The sequence below is a fragment of the Lichenostomus cassidix genome, chromosome 4 (genome assembly GCF_008360975.1).
Source record: "Lichenostomus cassidix isolate B80296 chromosome 4, HeHo_3.0, whole genome shotgun sequence".
In the NCBI taxonomy this organism is placed as follows: Eukaryota; Metazoa; Chordata; class Aves; order Passeriformes; family Meliphagidae; genus Lichenostomus; species Lichenostomus cassidix.
In genome coordinates this window covers 14,274,125-14,294,444 of record NC_139484.1, presented here as the reverse complement: position 1 = coordinate 14,294,444, position 20,320 = coordinate 14,274,125, and the positions used below count along the sequence as shown (strand labels likewise).

At 41.1% G+C, this 20,320-nt stretch overlaps 1 protein-coding gene across 2 annotated transcripts in view; it reads right to left on the bottom strand.

The window, feature by feature from the left end:
• Nucleotides 1–20,320, bottom strand: part of UNC5C (unc-5 netrin receptor C) — a 242,846-nt gene that overhangs the window by 24,113 nt on the left and 198,413 nt on the right. Inside the window, exons 7-10 of one of the 2 annotated variants that reach the window (XM_085057973.1) lie at nucleotides 19,074–19,238; nucleotides 5,547–5,603; nucleotides 3,919–4,110; nucleotides 2,314–2,658 (exon numbers count right to left, since the gene is read on the bottom strand). In XM_085057973.1, the coding sequence (XP_084914099.1) occupies nucleotides 2,314–2,658; nucleotides 3,919–4,110; nucleotides 5,547–5,603; nucleotides 19,074–19,238 (759 nt within the window). The remainder of the gene's footprint in view (nucleotides 1–2,313; nucleotides 2,659–3,918; nucleotides 4,111–5,546; nucleotides 5,604–19,073; nucleotides 19,239–20,320) is intronic. The other variant, XM_085057974.1, reaches the window with a different exon arrangement.

Here is a 20,320-nt window from a genome sequence, read left to right as displayed (position 1 = left end):
GCCTGCAATGCCAGATTTTCAGTCAGCCTCACCAGCAGACTCTAAATGACCTCAGCAACTTGGGAGAAAAAGCATTTGCTGTAACCCTGGTGTCTCAAGTGTCCAGCTGCCTGTCCTTATTCTTCTTTTGCACTGGCACAGAAATATGGGAATGGAGGAGTTTCTTCCCTTTCATTTTATTTAAAGAGCAGACAGATGGTTACGCTGTTGCTTACCTTGTAAAATGACGGAAAAACAAACAACTCCGACTAAAATTTCCAACAGCTGTAATGGGACATCCCTCCCTAGGCAATTCTTACTTAATTAAGATAGGAAAAAAAAGCAGTGGAGCACTGTCCCAGGAAGCAACAAGAACTAGTTGTTTCCTGAAAGATGGCTTATGTGTCTGGCATCCTGTCTTTGAATGCAGTCAATTCCGAGACTGCTGGGAAGACAAAATTTGGCTTCTTGGTATTTTGAATGTGCCTAGTCCTGTAAAGTGGCTCAAAACTGGGGTATCCAACCTTGAAAAAAATGTGGGCAAATATGCTCAGTGTCCTTTGATCATACCATGAGGAGGACATACCTACATATAGAAGCAGCACAGAGGCATACAAGGTGGCAGCAGACAGATTGTTTTATTTTACAAAATCATTACTTTAATCATTTTGAAGGGATTACAGCATCCAATTTTTTTTCTTTACAAATTGATATTAATATACCTGAATTAACTGTGACTAATAGACTTCGCTGATAACGTGCACCACTGTAGCATAAGAAAACTGACTATCAATATCTATCTTCAGCTGCTACTTGGAAAAACGTGAAACCCAAGATTGTACAGCACGAATTTTCAACGTTGCTCATCAGTCAGCACCAGATTTATTAAAGTAGTTCAGCTTTCACTTAAATTTAATTGATATTTTTGCTTCCTGTTAGGAGAGCAGGGCTATGGGTCCAACCACTTTTGGCTGCTTCATGGGCAGTGTGGGACTGCATCCTAGAAGGACCAAACCACCCAGGTCCTGGGCCACCTAGGCATTTTGCTTTCTCCATAACATCAACAAATAAAAAATGATCCAGCAAAGGAGAAGAGGACAAGGTTAGGCACTATCCCATTGGTGAGGGCACTTGCTGTAAAATGGCCAAGCTGTGAGCTGCAGTCCCCCATGTCCTGTGGTCCTACATGAATTCAGAGCTCCAGTGAAATTGGGCAGGTGTGTTCATGATCACTGTGTAGCCTGCATATGCCCCAAATCAAATGCTTTATGTATTTGATCCATTCTCACTTTAGATATTGATGCTGCTCTGCAGTATCATGCTAAACCCACAGAAACATCTAGGTGCTGAACTGCCTTAGAACATCTGCTAAAAAATCTGTCTGAAAGGCCTGAGCTCTCCCAAGGCTGTCCAAGAGCTCCTTGGATGCTCTGAAATGGCCTCCTGGAACCAGGATGGCCTGAAGAGGCCTGGAAGCTTGACTTTGTGCTCTATGAGAAAGATTAAGAAGCACTTTGCAATTACATCAGCAGGCTCTCAATGCTCAGTCCCTCTCTTTCCTAGTTGTAAAGGAAGTCAACAATAAATGCAGGTAAAAAACCTTCCAAAAATAGTATTCTTCTGTCCTACTTCAATTGCACATAGTCTGCAATGAATTGGAAGTGGAGCAACCAACTTTTTAAAAAATTAATTTGTCCTCTTTTATGTGCGATGGCAAGACAGAGGCTTACTGCACTGAAGTCCCTTTTCTAGAACTGCATGAAAGGAAAATGTGATACTGAATTGCACTTCACACAGGGGAGCTCTGAGGCCTTGCATGGCTCAGAAAGTGGCTGAGTCCTCCAATATTCTGTTTAGAATCACAGAATCATTTAGGTTGGACGAGACCTCTGAGATCATCGAGTCTAATCATTAACTTAACACCACCATGTTCCCCATTAAATCACATCCATAAGCATTACTTGGAAGAAGAGATCAAGCCCCACATTGTTACATCCTCCTTTCAGGTAGTTGTGGAAAGTAGTAAGGAGTCCTCTCAGTGTCCTTTTTCCCAGGCTACACAATCCCAACTCCCTCAAACTTGTGCTCTTGTAGTGAAGGGCCCAAGTCTTTCTCAAGTCTGCGGTGTTTAAAAGGTAGCCAGGATTAGGGTAAAAAATATTTTAAGTACTTTGGTAGATGCTAATGGAGGAGATTAAAAAAAATCCTATTTGTTTTGATGAAAGAAAGGGCCAAATCCCAGGTACAGACTTTCTTCCCCCACACAAAAGCAAGCTAACACCACTTAAATGCACAAAACAACTGCACCTCAAAGCCAGCATGGGTAGTGCTTACCTGAATTGGGAATTACTAGGTGACCTCCTAAGGAGTTGAAGGTCCCAAATGCGGTGCACGATGGGTCAGTTTGCCGAGCAAGGCTCTGGTTCTTCATGTTCAGGGTCTCATTCTCCAGCAGAGACTGTGTTATCTGTGGGGACAGCTTGGAGGAGAAGTCAGAGAGGTCATCCTGGGGAGTGACTGCACCAGAGGTGTTATAAACCTTGATCTTCAAGTTGGGGAGCGGGTCCAGGATTGGAGAGTTGGTCATGGGGATTTTATCAGAGACATCATGCAAGGCGTACACAGGACCCCTGTACATGGCTGCAGCAGAGGTGAGGTCTGGAGGCACTGCCAGGAGGTCTGCAGCGGAGATGAGAAGGAAGAACCGTGTTACTTCCCTATTCTGATGACTTTATTCTGAGCAACAGTTTGGGTTTGCATTCTGCATTTTGCCTTTCACTCCAAATGCTCAGATACACAAAGTCCCTGAATCTTCATCTCCATTTTCATGGATCTGTCCAGCAAACTCCCAGGGCTCATATTGCCCCAGCTGCTATGGAATCCAACTGCCATACAAAATTACAGCATGTTTCTGCTCTGAAGATTTTTCACTGGGATTATTTTTCCGGGCTGCACTCAGATTTCAAATATGACATGCTTAGCTTCAGGGCAAGACGTTTTCATTGCTTGGTAGATCTAGTTTTAACTAAGAACCCCTCCCTAAATGCTATGCAACAATCATTAACCAATTCATCCAACTGGTCTAATGACAGCATTCCTGAAATAAGAGACACAGCAAGCCTATGAGGTCATCATTCTTATGACTCCCTTCAGTGGGGGATTAGTACCTGCATCACCCTTTTTTGAGATTTGTTTTAAAAGTTTGTCCAGCAAAGAAAACACTTCTGCTAATCTCACATGTGACAACTGTCTTGTCATCTTAACTCTTACTTTGACTTACTCTTCTGGTGCAGATATTGGGAAAAAAGAGGAACTGTTCAGCCTAAATAATTGTCTTGATAAAGGCAGCACTACCTCTAGAGTGGTTTTTTCTGGCCAATGAAGTGAGGAAAAAAATCAAGCTGTTATGCACCATTGATAAAAATATTCATTATTAAATGATGTTCTACCACAACTTCTTCTACATTGTCTATTAAAAGCACAGTCCTTCTCAAACTACTATTTATACCTGTGGAGACAAGGCATAGGAAAAAAAGCTATTAGTGAAATAAAAGGGAGGAAGATGTGATAGAATTACTGTGGTATCACTCCTGTGGTGCATCCTGCCTCCATTGTTTCTGTCAGAGCTTTGCCTTTGATTTCAACTTGAGCCAGACCTGCATTTTCATAAATGTGTCTGAGTTTCACTCTCACATTCATGTTCCCGCTTCAGAAGTTAAATTCACCTGCTAGAAGTTAAATTCACCTGCTTTATACTCTTGAGCACAGCTGAAAAACACCAACACTGGTTTTGAGCGGTTGACAATCAGAAACAAACGAACATGATCTTTCTCCCTTTTATCAAGTGTCAACCAGGGGGTATCATTCATGCAGCCCACAAGACCATAATCTGGTAGCACCTCCCTGAATTGGTCCAAACGGATTGGAATGCCAACTAACCTTGCCTTGCAGCCTTGATGTTGACAGGCTGGAACCCCCCGTTCAGCGCCGAGGAGTCGATGATATCCGACTCGAAGTCCCGGTGGTTCTTGCGATAGACAAAGAGCGCCACGACCACGGAGATGGCCAGGCACACGATCACGGCGATCACCACCCCCACGTAGAGAGCAACGTCATCCGAGTCAGGGGCAGCTGCAGGGAGACACGCCAGGAACTTTCAAGACATGTCCTCCTCACAGGGACTTTCAAGAAAACACATTCTTATTATTCTCGTTTCCTGCAGGTATTTACTACCTTTTTTATAGGCTAATTTAAAATCCATTTTCAACACTGTATAGCAGGTCTATGCCCTTTTGATGGAAAACAATCCTTGATTTCTCTCTAACTTGTGTTCTAACTCTTTCCCTATCCCCTTGTTTATCTATCTAATACTCAGGCTGTGAACTACTAGGCAAAACATGTTATAGACTTAGTCTCATGAACCAAATTGACCCCATGAAATGAGACAGTATGTCTTAGTGACACAATGTCATAATGTTGGTATTTAGAAGTTCATCTGATACTAAAAATACATGGGTTTTTAAACATAAAAAACTTATTTTTACTTAAAAAAAAGGAAAAAAACCCAGAGTTTCCATTTTCTATGGAATACCTGGAATATCAGGACAGCTCTTTGGTTTGGGAATTCTTTTTTTTTAACTGTAACGTGTCAAGCAACTACTCCCTTCCATCCATTTGCCTTTAAAAAAATAAACTAGTAAAGCAGAGAATCAAACATTGAATTCTCTTCAGTGGGATTAACACATACATATTTAGGTAAAAGCTGAAGCAAGCAGGAGAAAAAATGTGGTAATTTACCAAAAGGAACCAAAATTTATTAGAGCTGTCTTGTGAGGAAATGGCTATGATATTTCTACTAGCTGCTTATACCGTATCTTCAGCACCAATTCCAAGCTAATCTCTAGCATCATTATCCACCAGACATTTTTTTTCCAAAAGGTCTGAATATGTGATCAAAAATTGATGTATTTCTATATAGCGAAGAATCCCATTTTTAGAAACAGCCTAATGAAAAAAGGAAGTGCAAAAACAAATCAGGCTTTTTTTAGTACCCCATTTTTGTTAGTTGGAAATGTGTGAAATCACTTTTATTTTATCTCTTTTAGCCATTTAAGCCAAGCTGCCCTCCAGCTGCAGAGGTGAGAGCTGGCAGATGCAGAAAGATCAATCTCCGTAAGCTCCGGGCTCTTGGACCTTCAATTTACCAACCTTGAAACATCCCATTTTTAACCCAGCAGCTCAGGAAGCAGAACTCCGAGTTCCGGCTCAAGGGAAAGCTACCCTTCCACCACACTCCCTCTGTTTGCTAAGGGAATTTTAATGAGAAGATGGCTCATGCTCCCCAGTTGCTGTCTCTGAGGCAGCATCTTCTCCCATTCCCCTCATGCACAAGGGCCCTTCTCATTCTGTGTCTGCTGCTGTGTCCCTATGCCTAGCAGTGTCACTTACCCTGCTCAGTAAGTCCCTTTTTTTGCCTGGTCACACTGAGGTGGCCTAACAGTAAAGCCTGACCCAAGGAACAGCATGGAATTAGCACCCAGGAACATAAAACCAAACATTAAACTTACAAGAAAATCCATATTCATTCTGGGTTCTCTGTTCAGTTGAAATAGGATAAATGAAACCTTAAAAAGAAAGAAATTAAACAAAAATGGGAACAAAATCAAATGAGGAGAACAAAAAAGTGAAGCATGAAAAATAGTTTAATTAAAAAAAAAAAAGGAAGCAAAAGAAACTGATGGCACTTTAAAATTCTGATACAGCACAGAATTATGATTTTGCATCCCCTGTCTCCTCCAGAGCCTTACTAAGAATTAATAAGCAGGCAGATTGAATTTCTAAGCCAAAATCGGTCTCGAGTCACTAACTTTGGAGTGCTTAAAGTCTTTCTTTTATTGAGCATAAACTGTAATGGATCTAATTTATTTCAGACATCTAGGGTCATTAGCATATGGAAAGTCTTTTTATCCTTATCCCTGCCATATGCTTTAATTCCCAGGACATGTTCGGTGAGGCTCTAAACAGTTTTTATATTTAATTATAATAGCTTGCTGTTGATCTAATAGAGCTAAAGGAAACCTGTTGTCACTGGTCAGAGGTTAAATACTGATTCGTGGAGCAGTCTATGCACAAAGCCCTCTCTCTGTATTTCCTTGGAATTATTTTATCCTGTCCTTAATACATGTTCAATAGCAACTCCTTAGGGAGCAAAGAATTTGTCAGCAAACAGCAAACCGCGTGGTTTCTCTTTGAAATTATTACAAAATCAATAAGGCCCCCGGGGTCAGAACATTATTTATTTGAAATCTTTGCCAGCACCATATATCGACAAAATCATAACACAATTTACAGCTTTATTTCAGGATGGATAAATAAGAGATATCGTTTCCTTTGTCTTTTCCATCTGCAGTCCCTACAGCACAGCACACTGGAGCTGCTTAGTTCACACATGAGTCCTGTGAACTTGCTAAGCATTTCCCATCTGGCAAACAAGTGAAATGCTCCAAGTCTCACCCTGCTGAAAGGCAAATGACAATCCAAACTAAGCAGGAGGGTCACTGTCCAGGATGGGATTAGAGTCAGTGTAAGAAAGAAGGTGCCTCTCCTCCATCATCTCCCCTTAAGCTCTTCTGAAGGGAATTTCCCCCCCCCACCTTTGATGGCACTGCCAGGAACTCACACAGCTGGGGACTCCCTGCAGGTGAGACAAAGCTGGAAAATGCACTCCTGGTGTGTGCCTGATGCACAGGACCATGTTACAGGCAGACCAGAGTGATAATCCATAGCTCCCAGAACCACTGAGTTTGGGAGCTTGGCACCTCCTGTGCTCTGCACATCTCTTGCTGCTTGGCTGTATTTCCTGTTAATGAAGACACACTGTATCCCAGTCACAGGCATAGCCACACCTCCCTCCGAAGTTTCCAGACATTAACTATTGCCTAAATTCTACCTTACCTGAAATACCAGAGCACAACCAGCTGATTTCTGATGATGATGGTTTTTTTGCTGGGACATCATGGAACAAAACATACTGCCTGCAATCTCTATTTAAAGTTTTAATTCACAGCAAGGATTCCAGTCATACATTTGCTTTTAGGAATTTCCCTGGTTCTTTGAGGCAAGTTCACCTCTGTGCACTCTCAACACACAGACTCAGTCTTTTGTTAACAACTGCCTAATAACTTTGTTAATAAGTTCTGTTAATAACTTCTACCGGTGTACTTGAGGTACTGGCCATGAAAAGTCTGGTGAGTAACTTCTGAGGGCTTGAGTGAGTGCTCAGCAAGTCTGGGCATGAAGTTACAGTACCCTAGTTACTCCCAAATACTCCCCAGATGAGTGCTGAGGCCCATAATTTGGTAAACCTAAATTACAGTTATAGCTTTATGCCCAATATTTCCTTTGGCAAGATGTCCCTGGAGGAACCAAGAGGCAGGCAGAAGGAAATAAAAGGCTCAGGGACAAAGTGGAATTTAGGCTGGATGCATCTCTGAACGATTTCTTGCCTCATACAGAAATCCACTGGGAAAGCTGAGGATGTCTCCCTGCACTTCATGTGGCCCAGCATGTTCTTGGGGGAGCTGGCATGGAGCAGCACACGTTCCCTGGTTCTGCTCACCCATGGGGCTCGAGCTAACCTGTGCAGAGCTGAAGAGGCCATTCCTCTCTCCTTACATTGCTTCTGGGGTGGTAAGTTTTGTGTTCAAGGCTGTGCATCATCCCTGCCACTCAGCAGGCACAAAAAATGGCACCACCTGGATTAGCTGTGATGTTACTGAAAACATTCTTTACTCACAGGGAAATGGAAATTCAAACTCAAACTTTTTTTCAGCAAAATAAACAAGGACAGTCCTCAAGTTTTCTAAAAGAAATTTACCTCATTGCAACCTCCACAAACCCTGTTTGTCACAAATACATACTTTTGGCTCACAAGTTTCCACAGATTCTCTTACTGGTAGCTACAGAGAGCATCCCTGGAGCTACACAAGAGTGACACCAATTTCCTCTACAGAAATGTGTTGTGCATGTATTCAAAGACACGTCTACTGAAACAGGAGGAAGAGGCAAGGACACTGCTGACTGCTTTCAAAACATCAGGTTTAGTAAAGGGATCTTGGTTTTATTCTCCTGTGTTGCACATCGCACAAAGCACCGAATTCCACCCAACTGCTTCCATGCAAACAGCCTGGCTGGCACAAGTGTCACACTGACAAGGACACATTTTCAGCCTGAAATATGTGGTTTTTACATAGAAGGGAATAATGTTGGAGTTGGAAAGCTTATGGGCTGCAGTGTGACACTTTCAAATTAAGCATATTTGTCAAGGATCACTCAAAAACATGGCAACTAAAGGCTGCTTCTGTCATTCAGGTGGGACTGTTTGCAACAAAATTAGTTTTAAGCACTCCTTTGTCACTCTTCCAAAAGGGAGTGGGCATTGCAGTGGCAAGAAGGTGGCTTGCAGCCATGCACTGGTGATGGGCAGGAGGAAGGCTTACTGCCATGAGCCCAGAACAAGAGAACAGGGCTTTCTACTGGCTGCCACACTGGCCCCTCTGACTATGCCTTCAAACAATGAAAAAAGGACATTTTCATCAGATAATGACACAAACCTGCTGGGACTAGTAACTGAAATAATGAAGAATGACTTCCCTCATCTCTTCAAAGTAATTGCAGTGAAGAGAGATCTTTTCTGTGTGTTTTTTTTTTCTCCCCTCCTTGTATTAACAGCACTGCTTGGCAAATACCTAAGGGACTTCTGCTAGGGTGATGAACATTTTCAATGCATGTGAATTTAGAAAGGTGCTGGAGGGTTTGACTCCAGAAAGGCTGCTGACTCATACTTAGAACAGCTGGTTTTCACAGTGAGCTACTTGGAGAAAAGTAATTTAAGCTTCTTCCTACAGCTTGTTAGGAAATGTATATTTTCAAGAGAGCTTTGGTATTTTGTTTTGTAACTTACTGCTGAATGTATAAATAGCAATAATCTTACTCCATGCTTGCATAGTGCCTGCTGTTTGAGGTTCTCAAAGGCTTACCAAAAATGGATATTTGTTTCCCTTCTTGTAAAGTACCTCACCCTATGTCAGACCTGGAGAATCAGTGGGAGGCTCGGGTTAACACACAGAAATTAAAGCACTATAATTGCATGGTAAAGGCATTCAGTAAAAAGCCTTTAGTTAACTTGATGTTTCTCCATGTATTCTACTATATATTCCAATTTAGGTTTGTAAATATATTTCTTGTCCCTATGGAAGTACTTCTATCAAATCTCAAAGGTAGGGGTTTTTAACTAAATTAATTACACTGGCACAAATCCTTTGTACAAATGCAGATGTATCATTAAAAAGGTGCTTCAACTAGACATTGCCTATTTTGTTTCTAGAAAACATGAGAAGAGCAATTTAATCACTTTTATAATGATGCAACACACAGGGAAAAGTGAAGAAGGGTGAAAACATCAGATTGTACTTGAAAAAATAACCAATCCAATGCTGACGTATAGAAAAGACTTCAGGAGGCTTTTTATCAATTTACTTAAACTCAATTGAAGCATCAGTCACACTTGGCACTGATTTAGGAAATTGTGACCATTTAACTAAATAGATTGTGAAGCTCATTTAATTAGCTGGGTGAATTTTGTGAAGGAAAGATGATCCCCAAACACTGGAAGTCTAGCTTGAGCATTCTGGCCCCAAATGTCTTGTTCTGACCTTCTGGAAACACGTTTGTGCCAGAGACCCCGAGAGACACAGCGGCTGAGAACAGCCCTCAGCTTTTCTGCATGTGTGGGTTCCTCTGCCTGCTGGGTCAGCTTTGACAAACAGCCAGGCTGACCCTTCCTACAGCACAATCTCATCTGTTGCAATTTGCCTTGGGAGGAATAGATAAACCTTCTGCCAAGCTGAGGTAAAATAAAGCATTTGGGAACGGCGAATGAAAGATAATTGTGCAGAGATTATTGCACTGACTCCCTTCGGGTTGACATTTAACAAACTGTCACCAAAGAGTCACCAAAACAACTTTTCTAAGCTCTGTTTCTTCCACTGGGAAAGAATCAACTCCTCAGCATATTCATGGGCATATATACACACACAGGGATCAGCCTGGGAACTCTGTATCATGACCATTCTGAAATCCTGTGTTTGATTTTACCTAGAAAGCCATGGGAATATACTGCCTTGGCCTGTGAACTGGCATATTTTAAAGAGAACTTTTATCCCTGTGGTATAAAATGCTAGGTCACAGCTTCATGCAGAGGGAACTTTGTAACTGGCTTCCCTTTTTGGTCCTTAATTGGTTTTGCTAGCTTTCTAGTCATGCTGAATTTGTATTAATGGATATCAATTTTAGAGTGAATTGATCAGATTATGAAAATATTTTACTCTGCTGCTTGCAGAAAATAACATATTTACATAAGAGAGAAAGAAAAGTATCCAGTTCTCAGTTTGTATTTTCCCTGTCTACTTTCCCTCTTTCCAGCAACCATCTAGGTAAGACAGGTGAAGTAGCTGAAGATGATCTTTCTGGCCACACATTTACTAGGGTTTATATAGTTTGGGTCACATTTATGAAATTATTTACAATTGTCCTGCAAAGAAATAGTTTTATAGCATTAGCTGCTGAGGTCACAGTTCATGACACGTAATTTGAGACTGTATGAAGATTATTGAGAATTGCAGACCAACACTTCCATATAATAAAGTGAAGATTGCAAAAAGCACACCATAGCTGCTAGTTTCTTTAATGAATCATACTTTAACCTGGCACCACTTGCTTCTAATCATTAAACTCTCTTTGCCCTCTCTGTAGCAGTTTCAAAAAGAGCTGAGGTCAAGTAATTCCATGGTCCTGAGAGCACAGCCACACAACAAGCCTCAGTAACACCCTGTTGCAAAGAACTCAACTGGTTGAGCATAATGCATTGTGCTTTACATAACAGCACTTTCCCCCCTTTTGGCTCCAAAATCAATGCCCTTAAATTACCTCTGAGAAAAGAAGACACCATATATTCAACTGCTGCCTTCCTTTCTGAGAAAACAGATAACTGGAGACTAATTCTTACATGCAGATGCTTCACATTTGATGGAAGAAGCTCTTAGAGGATTTAAAGTAGATGTGTGGTATATAAAATGTGACATGTGTTTACTGAAACAACCCTTTGTTTTGCTGTGATACATACACATCACATGAATTCCAGTATTTGGTAACTCAAAGCCATCAAGCTGGTAATTATTTTTCATACCAGACCCAAACAACATGCACCCAATTGCTTCTGTTCCTAATTCTCAATATGAGGTCTTCTTTCAGCATTAAGTCATATTACCCTCCTCTTTGGTCCAGCTCCATCAGCTCAGAATTTGATTTAAAATCTTTGGGTTTTGCTGAAATTTTCTACCATGAGTCTCAGTCTCAAAAATTATCCTGGAAAGTTTGAATAAAATTGGTTTAAGAACCCTAGTAACTTCTTTCTTGTTCCTAATTTCTAGTTCAATGGATCTCAAGGCGTAAAAACACCTTCAAAGTCCCCCAAGTATATACTGCTGTTTCCAAATTCCAAGTTCTAGAAATTCAGCCTATCTCCCTTTTCCTGTAAAATGACATTCTCAATTCAACATCAGCCCAATTTCAGTTTTCTTTTTAACTCATGGGAAGAGACATTCATCAATTCTACATTCTGAATTCCATTATTCAGAGAGGGTTTTGAGACAAAGAAGAAAAAAGTTATATGTCCCTGCAGGGTTTGCAGTGCTGTGCCTGTGACCTTGCATTCCTAGTCCTGTTTCCTTCTGCCTTGCTTCATTTACCATCTTTCCTACAGCTATCACCAGCTTGCTTGAGTTTCTTCATTACTTTTAAAGGAAATTCTAGATGATCACTACAGTGTGCAAAGAGTCAGAGCTTTCAGAAAGGACTTTCAAAATATTAATTCAGATGCATTGCAATGCTATTGGCTTCCATCTAAGTCCATCTAAATTTCCATCTATGATGGACAAGCAGCCATATATTCCCAGCTTACAAGAAGGAATTTAGGAGATTTAATTTAACATTCAGGAGTTTTAAATTGCTTTGTGCAGGTTCCACTGTTCAGTGGCTGCACATGTTTCCAATATTTTCTTTTCTACAAGGGGGCAGAGTTAATGGTACAAGAGCAATCTTAGAGAAAACCCCATATTCTGACTGTTTAGTGTCAAGGTTTCATGTTCAATTAACATGTTGTTAATGCAGATTTACCATAGGAAAAATATTAACAATAATATTTGAACTCTAATTGCTGTTAATTGTTTCTCTCCCTTGCTATTACCCAGGAAATGTATCACAAAACCAAGACGATGTGATATACTTCACTTGTGGTGGTTAAAAATAAAAAAAAACCAACAACAAAGTCCCTGGAGCAGCAAATATCTTTCAGACAGAATGTGCCCAGCTTCTTCTTACATTTTCTATTTTGAAGAAAGACCTTCATGTCTGTAGTAATGATGCTGAAGGTCAGATTTGATATCAGGCATCACAGAGATAATACGCAGCAATTTATTTTCCTTCTGAAGGACTAATTATTGGCATATTCAGGGTGGGCTAATAAACAGGGAGCTTGAGGTTTTGTGACTGATTATTTACTTGGGTATTATCTCAGATCTTTCCTGAGTGGGTGAGTTAAATGGGGAGACTCTCTTGTTCTCTCCTTGAACAGGAGTTTATGATATTCTATAATTAAGACTGCAATTACGTTTTCATTTTAAATTAGATCCTGACATTTTGTTAACATTGATAGAAAGGTCTTGCCTGAGTTGAAACATGCATGACATCTATACAGGAATGAGTGAAGATGGAAGGGAAAGATAACTTGTTGCTAAAATTTGATGTGGATTAGAATATCCAAGTTTGACATTATGCCATCCTTTGCAGTTAAGGACTTTGACCTTTTGGTTAAATCTTATGTCAGCCTTTAGTATCTTGGAATACATGGGACCTCAGCACTGGGTTTGTTATGCATGTTTGACAGCAAAAGCAAACACATGCCTAGCATTGCAATTTGCTAGATTGTGCATTTGCAAATTCCACTCTTGCAATGACTGAATGCTAAATAGACTTCCTGGGGTTCACTTTTTTCTACTGGCACAAGAGCACTGAAATGAGGACATGGGACAGCACTGGAGAGAGAATGCCTGGCAAACGGCTAGATGAAGGCAGGGACAACTGGGAGAGGATCTAGGAGAGGAGATCAAAATAAGAATGCTGGACAAAAGGGTCACGGAAAGAATATATTATCCACATGGAACAGGTACAAAAATCTTCGGCAGGTTTGTAAGCTCACACATAAGCTAACTTGTGTTCTCCAGTTTATAACCTCAACAATCCCAGAGACTCCAGAATCAGCTGATAAGCTCAATGTTTGTTTCCCAAACTCTAGAAACGTCCTTCCCCAACAGGCGTTTTCATCTAAGGATGCTGCCAATAATTTTGTTGGTCCAAATTTAGAAATACAGAGTGCTGAGTTTTACTTCTGATTATTTCACTTACTTCTTCATGAGCCTTGGGATGCCCATGTGACTTTGCCTTGCCTGGCACCCTGACAAGATAGCAAAAATCATGAAATATACCCACCTCTGTATATGACAAGGAAAATATAAATGTACATTATTGTCACCGTATGGGGTGTTTTTCTTCTACAATTAAATTAATATATCAGTTAGACTTCATAAGATTTGAATTCTTCTTTCATCTATATGAGTAACTTTTTGAGTTTTTTAATGTGTAGAGGAATAGGGAAGAATAAAAGAAAACCTAAGAGAATAAAGAAGAATGAAAAGTATAAATGGACAAGGTTGTCTTTTTTCTCCTCTCTGCATGGCTATAATATTTTTTAAATTAGTTTAGATTTTTGAAAACAGCCTAGAGATCCTACAGCACTTGCTTTTCCTTAAAAATAATGTGGATGTGGCTCTTTCTGAAGTGACTGGGGTTAAGAGAGGGATTTCAGTGTCCTGGGTTCTGCCTGTGGCTCTGCACTTCTATTTTCTCCCAACACTTTTGTCTGCTTCAAGCAGTTGGTTTTCTAGGCAAGAGCTCCCAGCTGCAGAGGGCCCATCAGAGTGTAGATGTCTCTCAGCTGGGGATTTTTCATGTTGCTACAATAAAATAGATGTGAGTCATAACTCTGAGATGTGTGCATAAACTCCCTTGGCTGCCACACCATTACGTAGCAGTTGGGTAGCAAACAGAATAACACATCCCTTTACTCATATCAAATAACAACATTACTGAAAACTTCCTCTAGGAACAGATGAGATGCCTTCTTCAAATGAATGAACTCCCCCTGCAAGGCTGGAACAGGCCAGGTGGCTGTGTCATTATGCTGACAGACTGAATCTATTAGAAGTTCTCTCTTGACCCACGTGCTCTTAATAAAATGCTTTTTTTCATTCCTCTGCACACACAAGCTCCTGTTGCAGCGTCTCTTGAGAGAGTTCTGCTTACCTTCTGGAGTCTGGAAAACATTCCCCTGCTCTCTGCACACTGATCTGGTGTCCACTGACCTGGACCACAGGCTCTGGTGGACCTGTGGTCCTCATCAAGCTGCTCTGCCCTGTAATTCTTCCCTGAATGCCTGCTTTCAAATCAAGCCAAAAAGGGAAACGAATACTTATTCCATCAGAAGTTCTGACATGTTACATTAAGCAAGCAAGGCATGTGCAGAATATGTGTGTTTTGGGAAGAAAGAGATCCTTGTATCAGGGTAACCTCGATTTCTGCTCAGGACCTGTGTACAAACAGAGACAAGCCTAAAAAAGGGCAGCAGTTTGCCATCTCATGCCCAAGCAGGATAAACTGCATCCTTTTCACTCACTTAGGCACTATCATTGCAAGAGGGAACCTCATGAACCTCATACTGCCTTTCAGACAAGGATTTCAGGGCACTCAGCAAGTACAGATTTGCTGTCACCATTTCACACCAATTCACTCTTGACTAGAAGGCAGCCTCTTTTAAGAAGCAATGGAATTACTAGTGTAATAATAACCTCTTCACCATTTTATGGTATCTTTTCCTCAAGTGGTGCATCTGCTATAATGATTCACAGGAGGAAATTTCCTTTTGGCCCTATTCAATGATAGATTTTTATTCCATATTGTGAGATTGTACAAAGTAAACAATTTTACTTCACAGAGCAACAGTACTATTTGTGTAGCTATATAACCCATAGTCCTCAAGAAATAACATATGCTTCAGTATTATCTTGCTTGTTGCTGTAGGACAGTTAGCTTTGTTTTTTGAAAAAAACTGAAAGCACAACTAAGCCAGCCTTTTATGATAACCCACAGTGGTCGACTAAAGCCAAGAATGAGATGAAAAAGGGACACTGGTTGTCTCCTCTGACTGTGCTAGTGCAAACCCTGCATGACCCAGGCATGGTTTCAGAAAAGACCAAAAGACCAGCGGGCACCAACATCATGCCTCTGGACTTGCTGTACTGATCCATTCAGGACAGTGACAATACAGACCTGAACAGTGTCATTTCAGATCCTCAACAGAAAGGATATATGTGACATGCTGTGAGCATGACAGCTGCATGTCACAACTCGGGCAATAAGCCTTCAACATAACCATGCAGCACAGCTAACTCTCCTCATGGGCTGTCCACCTCTTCCTGACTATCAGCAGAATTTAATACATAATGCAAAGCAGAAGCATCTGTTTTGTACCACACAAATGAACTCACACTCATTCCAGACTGAGTCCATTAAAACACTTCCACCTGTTCACTGCTTTAAAAATATTTGTGACCTGGTGAAGGGAACTACTTGTACTGAAGTTTGAGCCAGCAGGAGAGTGCTTTGCTTTCTTATTCCCTGCCCTGAACACCCACCAAAGTCATTAGGTGGTACAAGTGAAGGGCTAATTGCAGTGCTTCAGTTTATATCAATCCCCTGTGAGATGCAGAGTGTGCCTTTAGAGGTGTTGTTCCTTGCACTGAAGTATTTACCACAGTGCTCATACATCAAATGGGAAATAATGCAACTACAGAGGCAATAATGCAACTAGCGTGGGTGGTAACCAGCCAATTCTTCTTACACCTACAGCCTAGTTTGTTCCAGAAGATCGTATTAATGCTATTATGGGAATTATGAAATTGTTATAATGGGAGCTGCTAGACAATATTGTGTACTTGAAAACTTAAAATAGCAATGACTGCCCTAAATTTTCCCTACATCTGCTTTTCCTCTTCAATTCAACCTGCTGCCTCTCTGTGGGCTCTCTGGTTTAATGACTGTTCATCCCTTCATGTTAACAGAAAAATACTAACTACTGGGTAGGGGAGAGTATGTGTGTACCAGCAAGATGATTAGTCTGAATAAATGCGACAACAGAGTTGCATGAGAAATGCCACAGTTAGTGGTAAGCACAAACTACAGCTTTGGGTGCAAAATACTGTAATTACAAGGGATGGAGAAAGCTCCACTGTTTTTATCCTCACAGAAATCGATAGTGGTGCAGACTTGTGCTCTTTGCTGGAGCAGGGGCTGTCTGATGAAAGCGCTTATTGATTTATCCAGCTGATGCTACTGAAGTGAATAATAGACTGAAAGAGAAAGGGCTTGTAAATGAGACTCATTCAATCCAGCATTTTCCAGCATATCTTTTACATGCAGCTACATAGAGATATATATTTACAAGTGAGTTTTTGTCAAAGCAACAGGCTAGTGACTCCTGGCAAGAGAGTTTGCCTACTAATTATTTTACCTCAACTACATCCATGGTATCAACCCTCAAGCTCTCACTAAAGACTGACAGTAAGGAGGCTGCTCCAGGGCACCTAGGAACAGGATTTGACTATGGTGCAGGGAAGCACCTGGCCAACAGATCTCCCAGAGGGCTATGGTCACAGAGAAAGGGTGGCTGTAGATTCCTCCATGCTACATGGCATGCCTCCATTCCTCTGTGCCACGCCAAAGTCTGCTGTGAATCTACAGGTGCCCAGGCTAGGAGAATTGTCAGTTCCAGGACAGACCCCCAGAGCCACAAATAATGTGGAAAGAGGCATGTTGTTTTAGGAATGAAAGGAGTGAGTGCTGTGTATCTTCCGGGCTCAGCAGGCAGATTTTCTATGAATCTAAATCCACATGGGCGAAAATGTAAGTGTTCAGATTGATTTTGCATAAACTGAGAAAGAAAAATAAAGAAAAAGAGAGGGAGGGAGAAAGAGAGAGAGCAGCAGGCACACTGCCATGAAGTACAGCAAATCAATCTTCTCAGCAGTGATGGATCAGGGAGCAGGACTGTAAGTTTTACAGGTATATGAAACCCCATGAGTATAAAGACACCATTAAAACACTGCCATTAAATTCCAACACTGAAGGATTATCACGGCCCCTGGAGCTAAGCAGGTCATTATGTGACTGCATATTTTTCATTACCATTTTTTATATACATATATATGAAGCAGAATAGGATTCACAAAAGTTTCACCCTCTCTCCCGCTGAAGACCTCTGCTTTACACTCAGCATCCACTTTCACAAATAAAATGCAGTATACCATCAACAGATAAATGAGATCCCTACAGGGCTTTTATTCTGCTGTACTATTATATCTACTTTTCCACAAGATTTCTGCTTAAATGGCTCTCTTTATGCACATACACAAAGATGACATACACCTGTCTAAATATAATCTGATAGTGAAGAGCTCTTCTATATGGGGAAATGCATCTTTTCCTCCTAATTTGCCATAATGACTTATTAACACTGCTGGAGCTGGGGGTACATTTGCTTCCTCACAATAAAAGTTACCAAAGTGTTATATAGTAAGACATGACTGGTGTTTTTTTTCTCTATCTTTAGAAATTAAAAAGAGAGGAGCTCTGTATTTCACCTTTCCATTTTCACCATAAAAACAAATTATTTGAGGGATTACAGCTTTATGGGCTGCTGACATTGACTAATAGCTTTTAACATGATGGAAATGCTTGTGTGAGCCACACTGAGGAAGATATTTGTAAATCTGGGAAACCTCAGAGCAAATGGCCATGCTGGTAGCTCAGAGATCACTACCAACACAGTAGCTATCCTACATAGCACCCATTCAAAGAGCAGACCTAGTTATTAGCTGGTAGTGCCACTATTCTGTCATCATGACTATTTCAGTCAAAAGTAACCTGCCTCAGAGAATAAAAATTCTTTACTCCTTTTTTGTGATAGAACTCAAAGCATTTCATGATCAGGACACATAGGGACTGCATGGGTACAGCCACAGCTCTTTAGACAGCAGAGAGCTGAGGCTCAACACAGGGAAGTATTGCAGAGAGACAAAAATGAAGGAACAGGAAAGAGGCTTTTGGCTCAGGTTATTGTACTAATGAAACGTGAAAGGGAGTTTTGATGTACCAGCAGACCAGAGAAGACCTCATTTTTGAGAAGGGATGGAGTGTAGAGCAGACTAATTGCTCATCAGTGTATGCCAGAATCACACTTAAAACCTGCTTTTTTTTCTTCTCTCTTTGTTAGTCAGAAAGGCAGGACCATGGCATGAATAGGCACAGGTGGAATAGGCTTCAGTGCCAGAGCTGATCTTCATGAGACTGCAGCATGCTGAGGACCAAATATGAAGTTTGCATCAGTACTGCATTGATGCAGCATACCTCTTTCTACCACAGGGCACCCAAAATTCAAAATGGAGCATAAAAATTATAAATAGAAACATACGCAACCACTGTTCCTGAGAGTAGGAAGACAGAAGGTGATCTGCTTGGCCAAATTTACTCTTTTGACAATGCTGGCTTTGCCCTAAATGCTCTATTTGTCCATTTGCAGTGCTGTAAGAGCCACTGCCAAGCTTCTCTGGACAGATGCTGACTATGGAGAGGAGGGCTGTTTGGTGGGGAGAGCCAGCAGGGGAAGGTTCTGGTATGACACTTTCTAATTCTTCACTGTTCCATATTCCAGGCAAGAAGAGAGGTGTGTCCAGACTGGCTGAGAACTGGATTAACTAATTTCTCCTACAAAAGCTTCTGTGACTTTAGGTCATTGATGTTGATCAGCAACCCTTTCAGGTTTTGCAGTGGCCTCATACACCCCAGACCCCACAGACAGCACTTACCCTGCATGCAGAGCCCATCAGTGCAGTTCTTGGACTGCAGCACCAGCCCCTCGCAGTCCTTCCCCCCATTCTTGGGTGCTGGGGCTGTGCACTCTCTCCGGCGCCAGTGGGTACACTCCGTGCCACAGGTGGACCACTTGCTCCAGGATGTCCACTTGCCATCCACTGAGACAAGGAAAGCACACAACTTGTTAGGGGGTTACACAAAAGTGAGACCAAGCCAGCCTGCAGCTCCCAGCCATCCCTAGCAAGGCAGAAGAATCATCAGCCTGCTCTTCTGTTCTGGCCTGAAAATGCACATTCACCCCCACATCTCCTTTATCTCTGCCCTGGGCCCATTTCTGGTCTTTCTTCCCCTTTGTGTAAACTTCTAACCAGTTTATCTGTGCTCAAAGTGTATAAGCAAAAAGTCAGGAATCTGTGATTTAATTGTTTTTGGGGGGAAGGGGAAAAAAATTTAACACAGAGGTTAAACTTGTCCAGAAATTCTTCTTTAGTAGGAAGATACTCAATGTTACATATTCCCTATTAAAAGAAATATCTAGAGGCACCAATCTATTTGACATGAGCAGAACCAGGAATGTGTTTAACACCTTTCAAAAGCCTGCAAATTATTTTCAAAAGCACTAAACTGAACAGGTGAAGAACAAAATATGAAATTGTTCCAGTGACAGAGCTGGATTACCAAACTTCACAAGATGAAGATGACCTTACTGCCATCAAATTGAGTGGGTCAATAGTAGTAGGAGAGCACTTGATGATAGGACAGATGGCAGAAGTTTATCACAGAGAAGTCACCAACTACATTGCATGTCCTGAAACAATTTTGTATTTTTCAGAAGTTTACATTTAAAGAACTTCTAAAAGTATGGATACGCATCTCTTTCCAATAAAAATGCCTTTGTATTTGATGATTATGTCAGGTAAACATCTGCCTCGAATTTAATATCCATATCCCAGATGCTTTACTTGCTGAGACAGCTGGACTGAACAGACACTGCAAATATATTTACATCACAGTTGCTTTCTATATTCAAATTCAAACTCTTTTCCAGAGTTTTCAACCTTTATCTCCTGCATTTTGAAGCTCTGAATGTTCCCCAAATCCCCTGAGACAATAGTGCAAGTAGCATGCAAAAGAAGGGCTGGAACCCATTCTGCTTGATATGATGTGCTCACTATATCCACTTATGCAATACAATTATATATTAATTCCCTGAAATGTTGGATTTATTAATAACGATGTC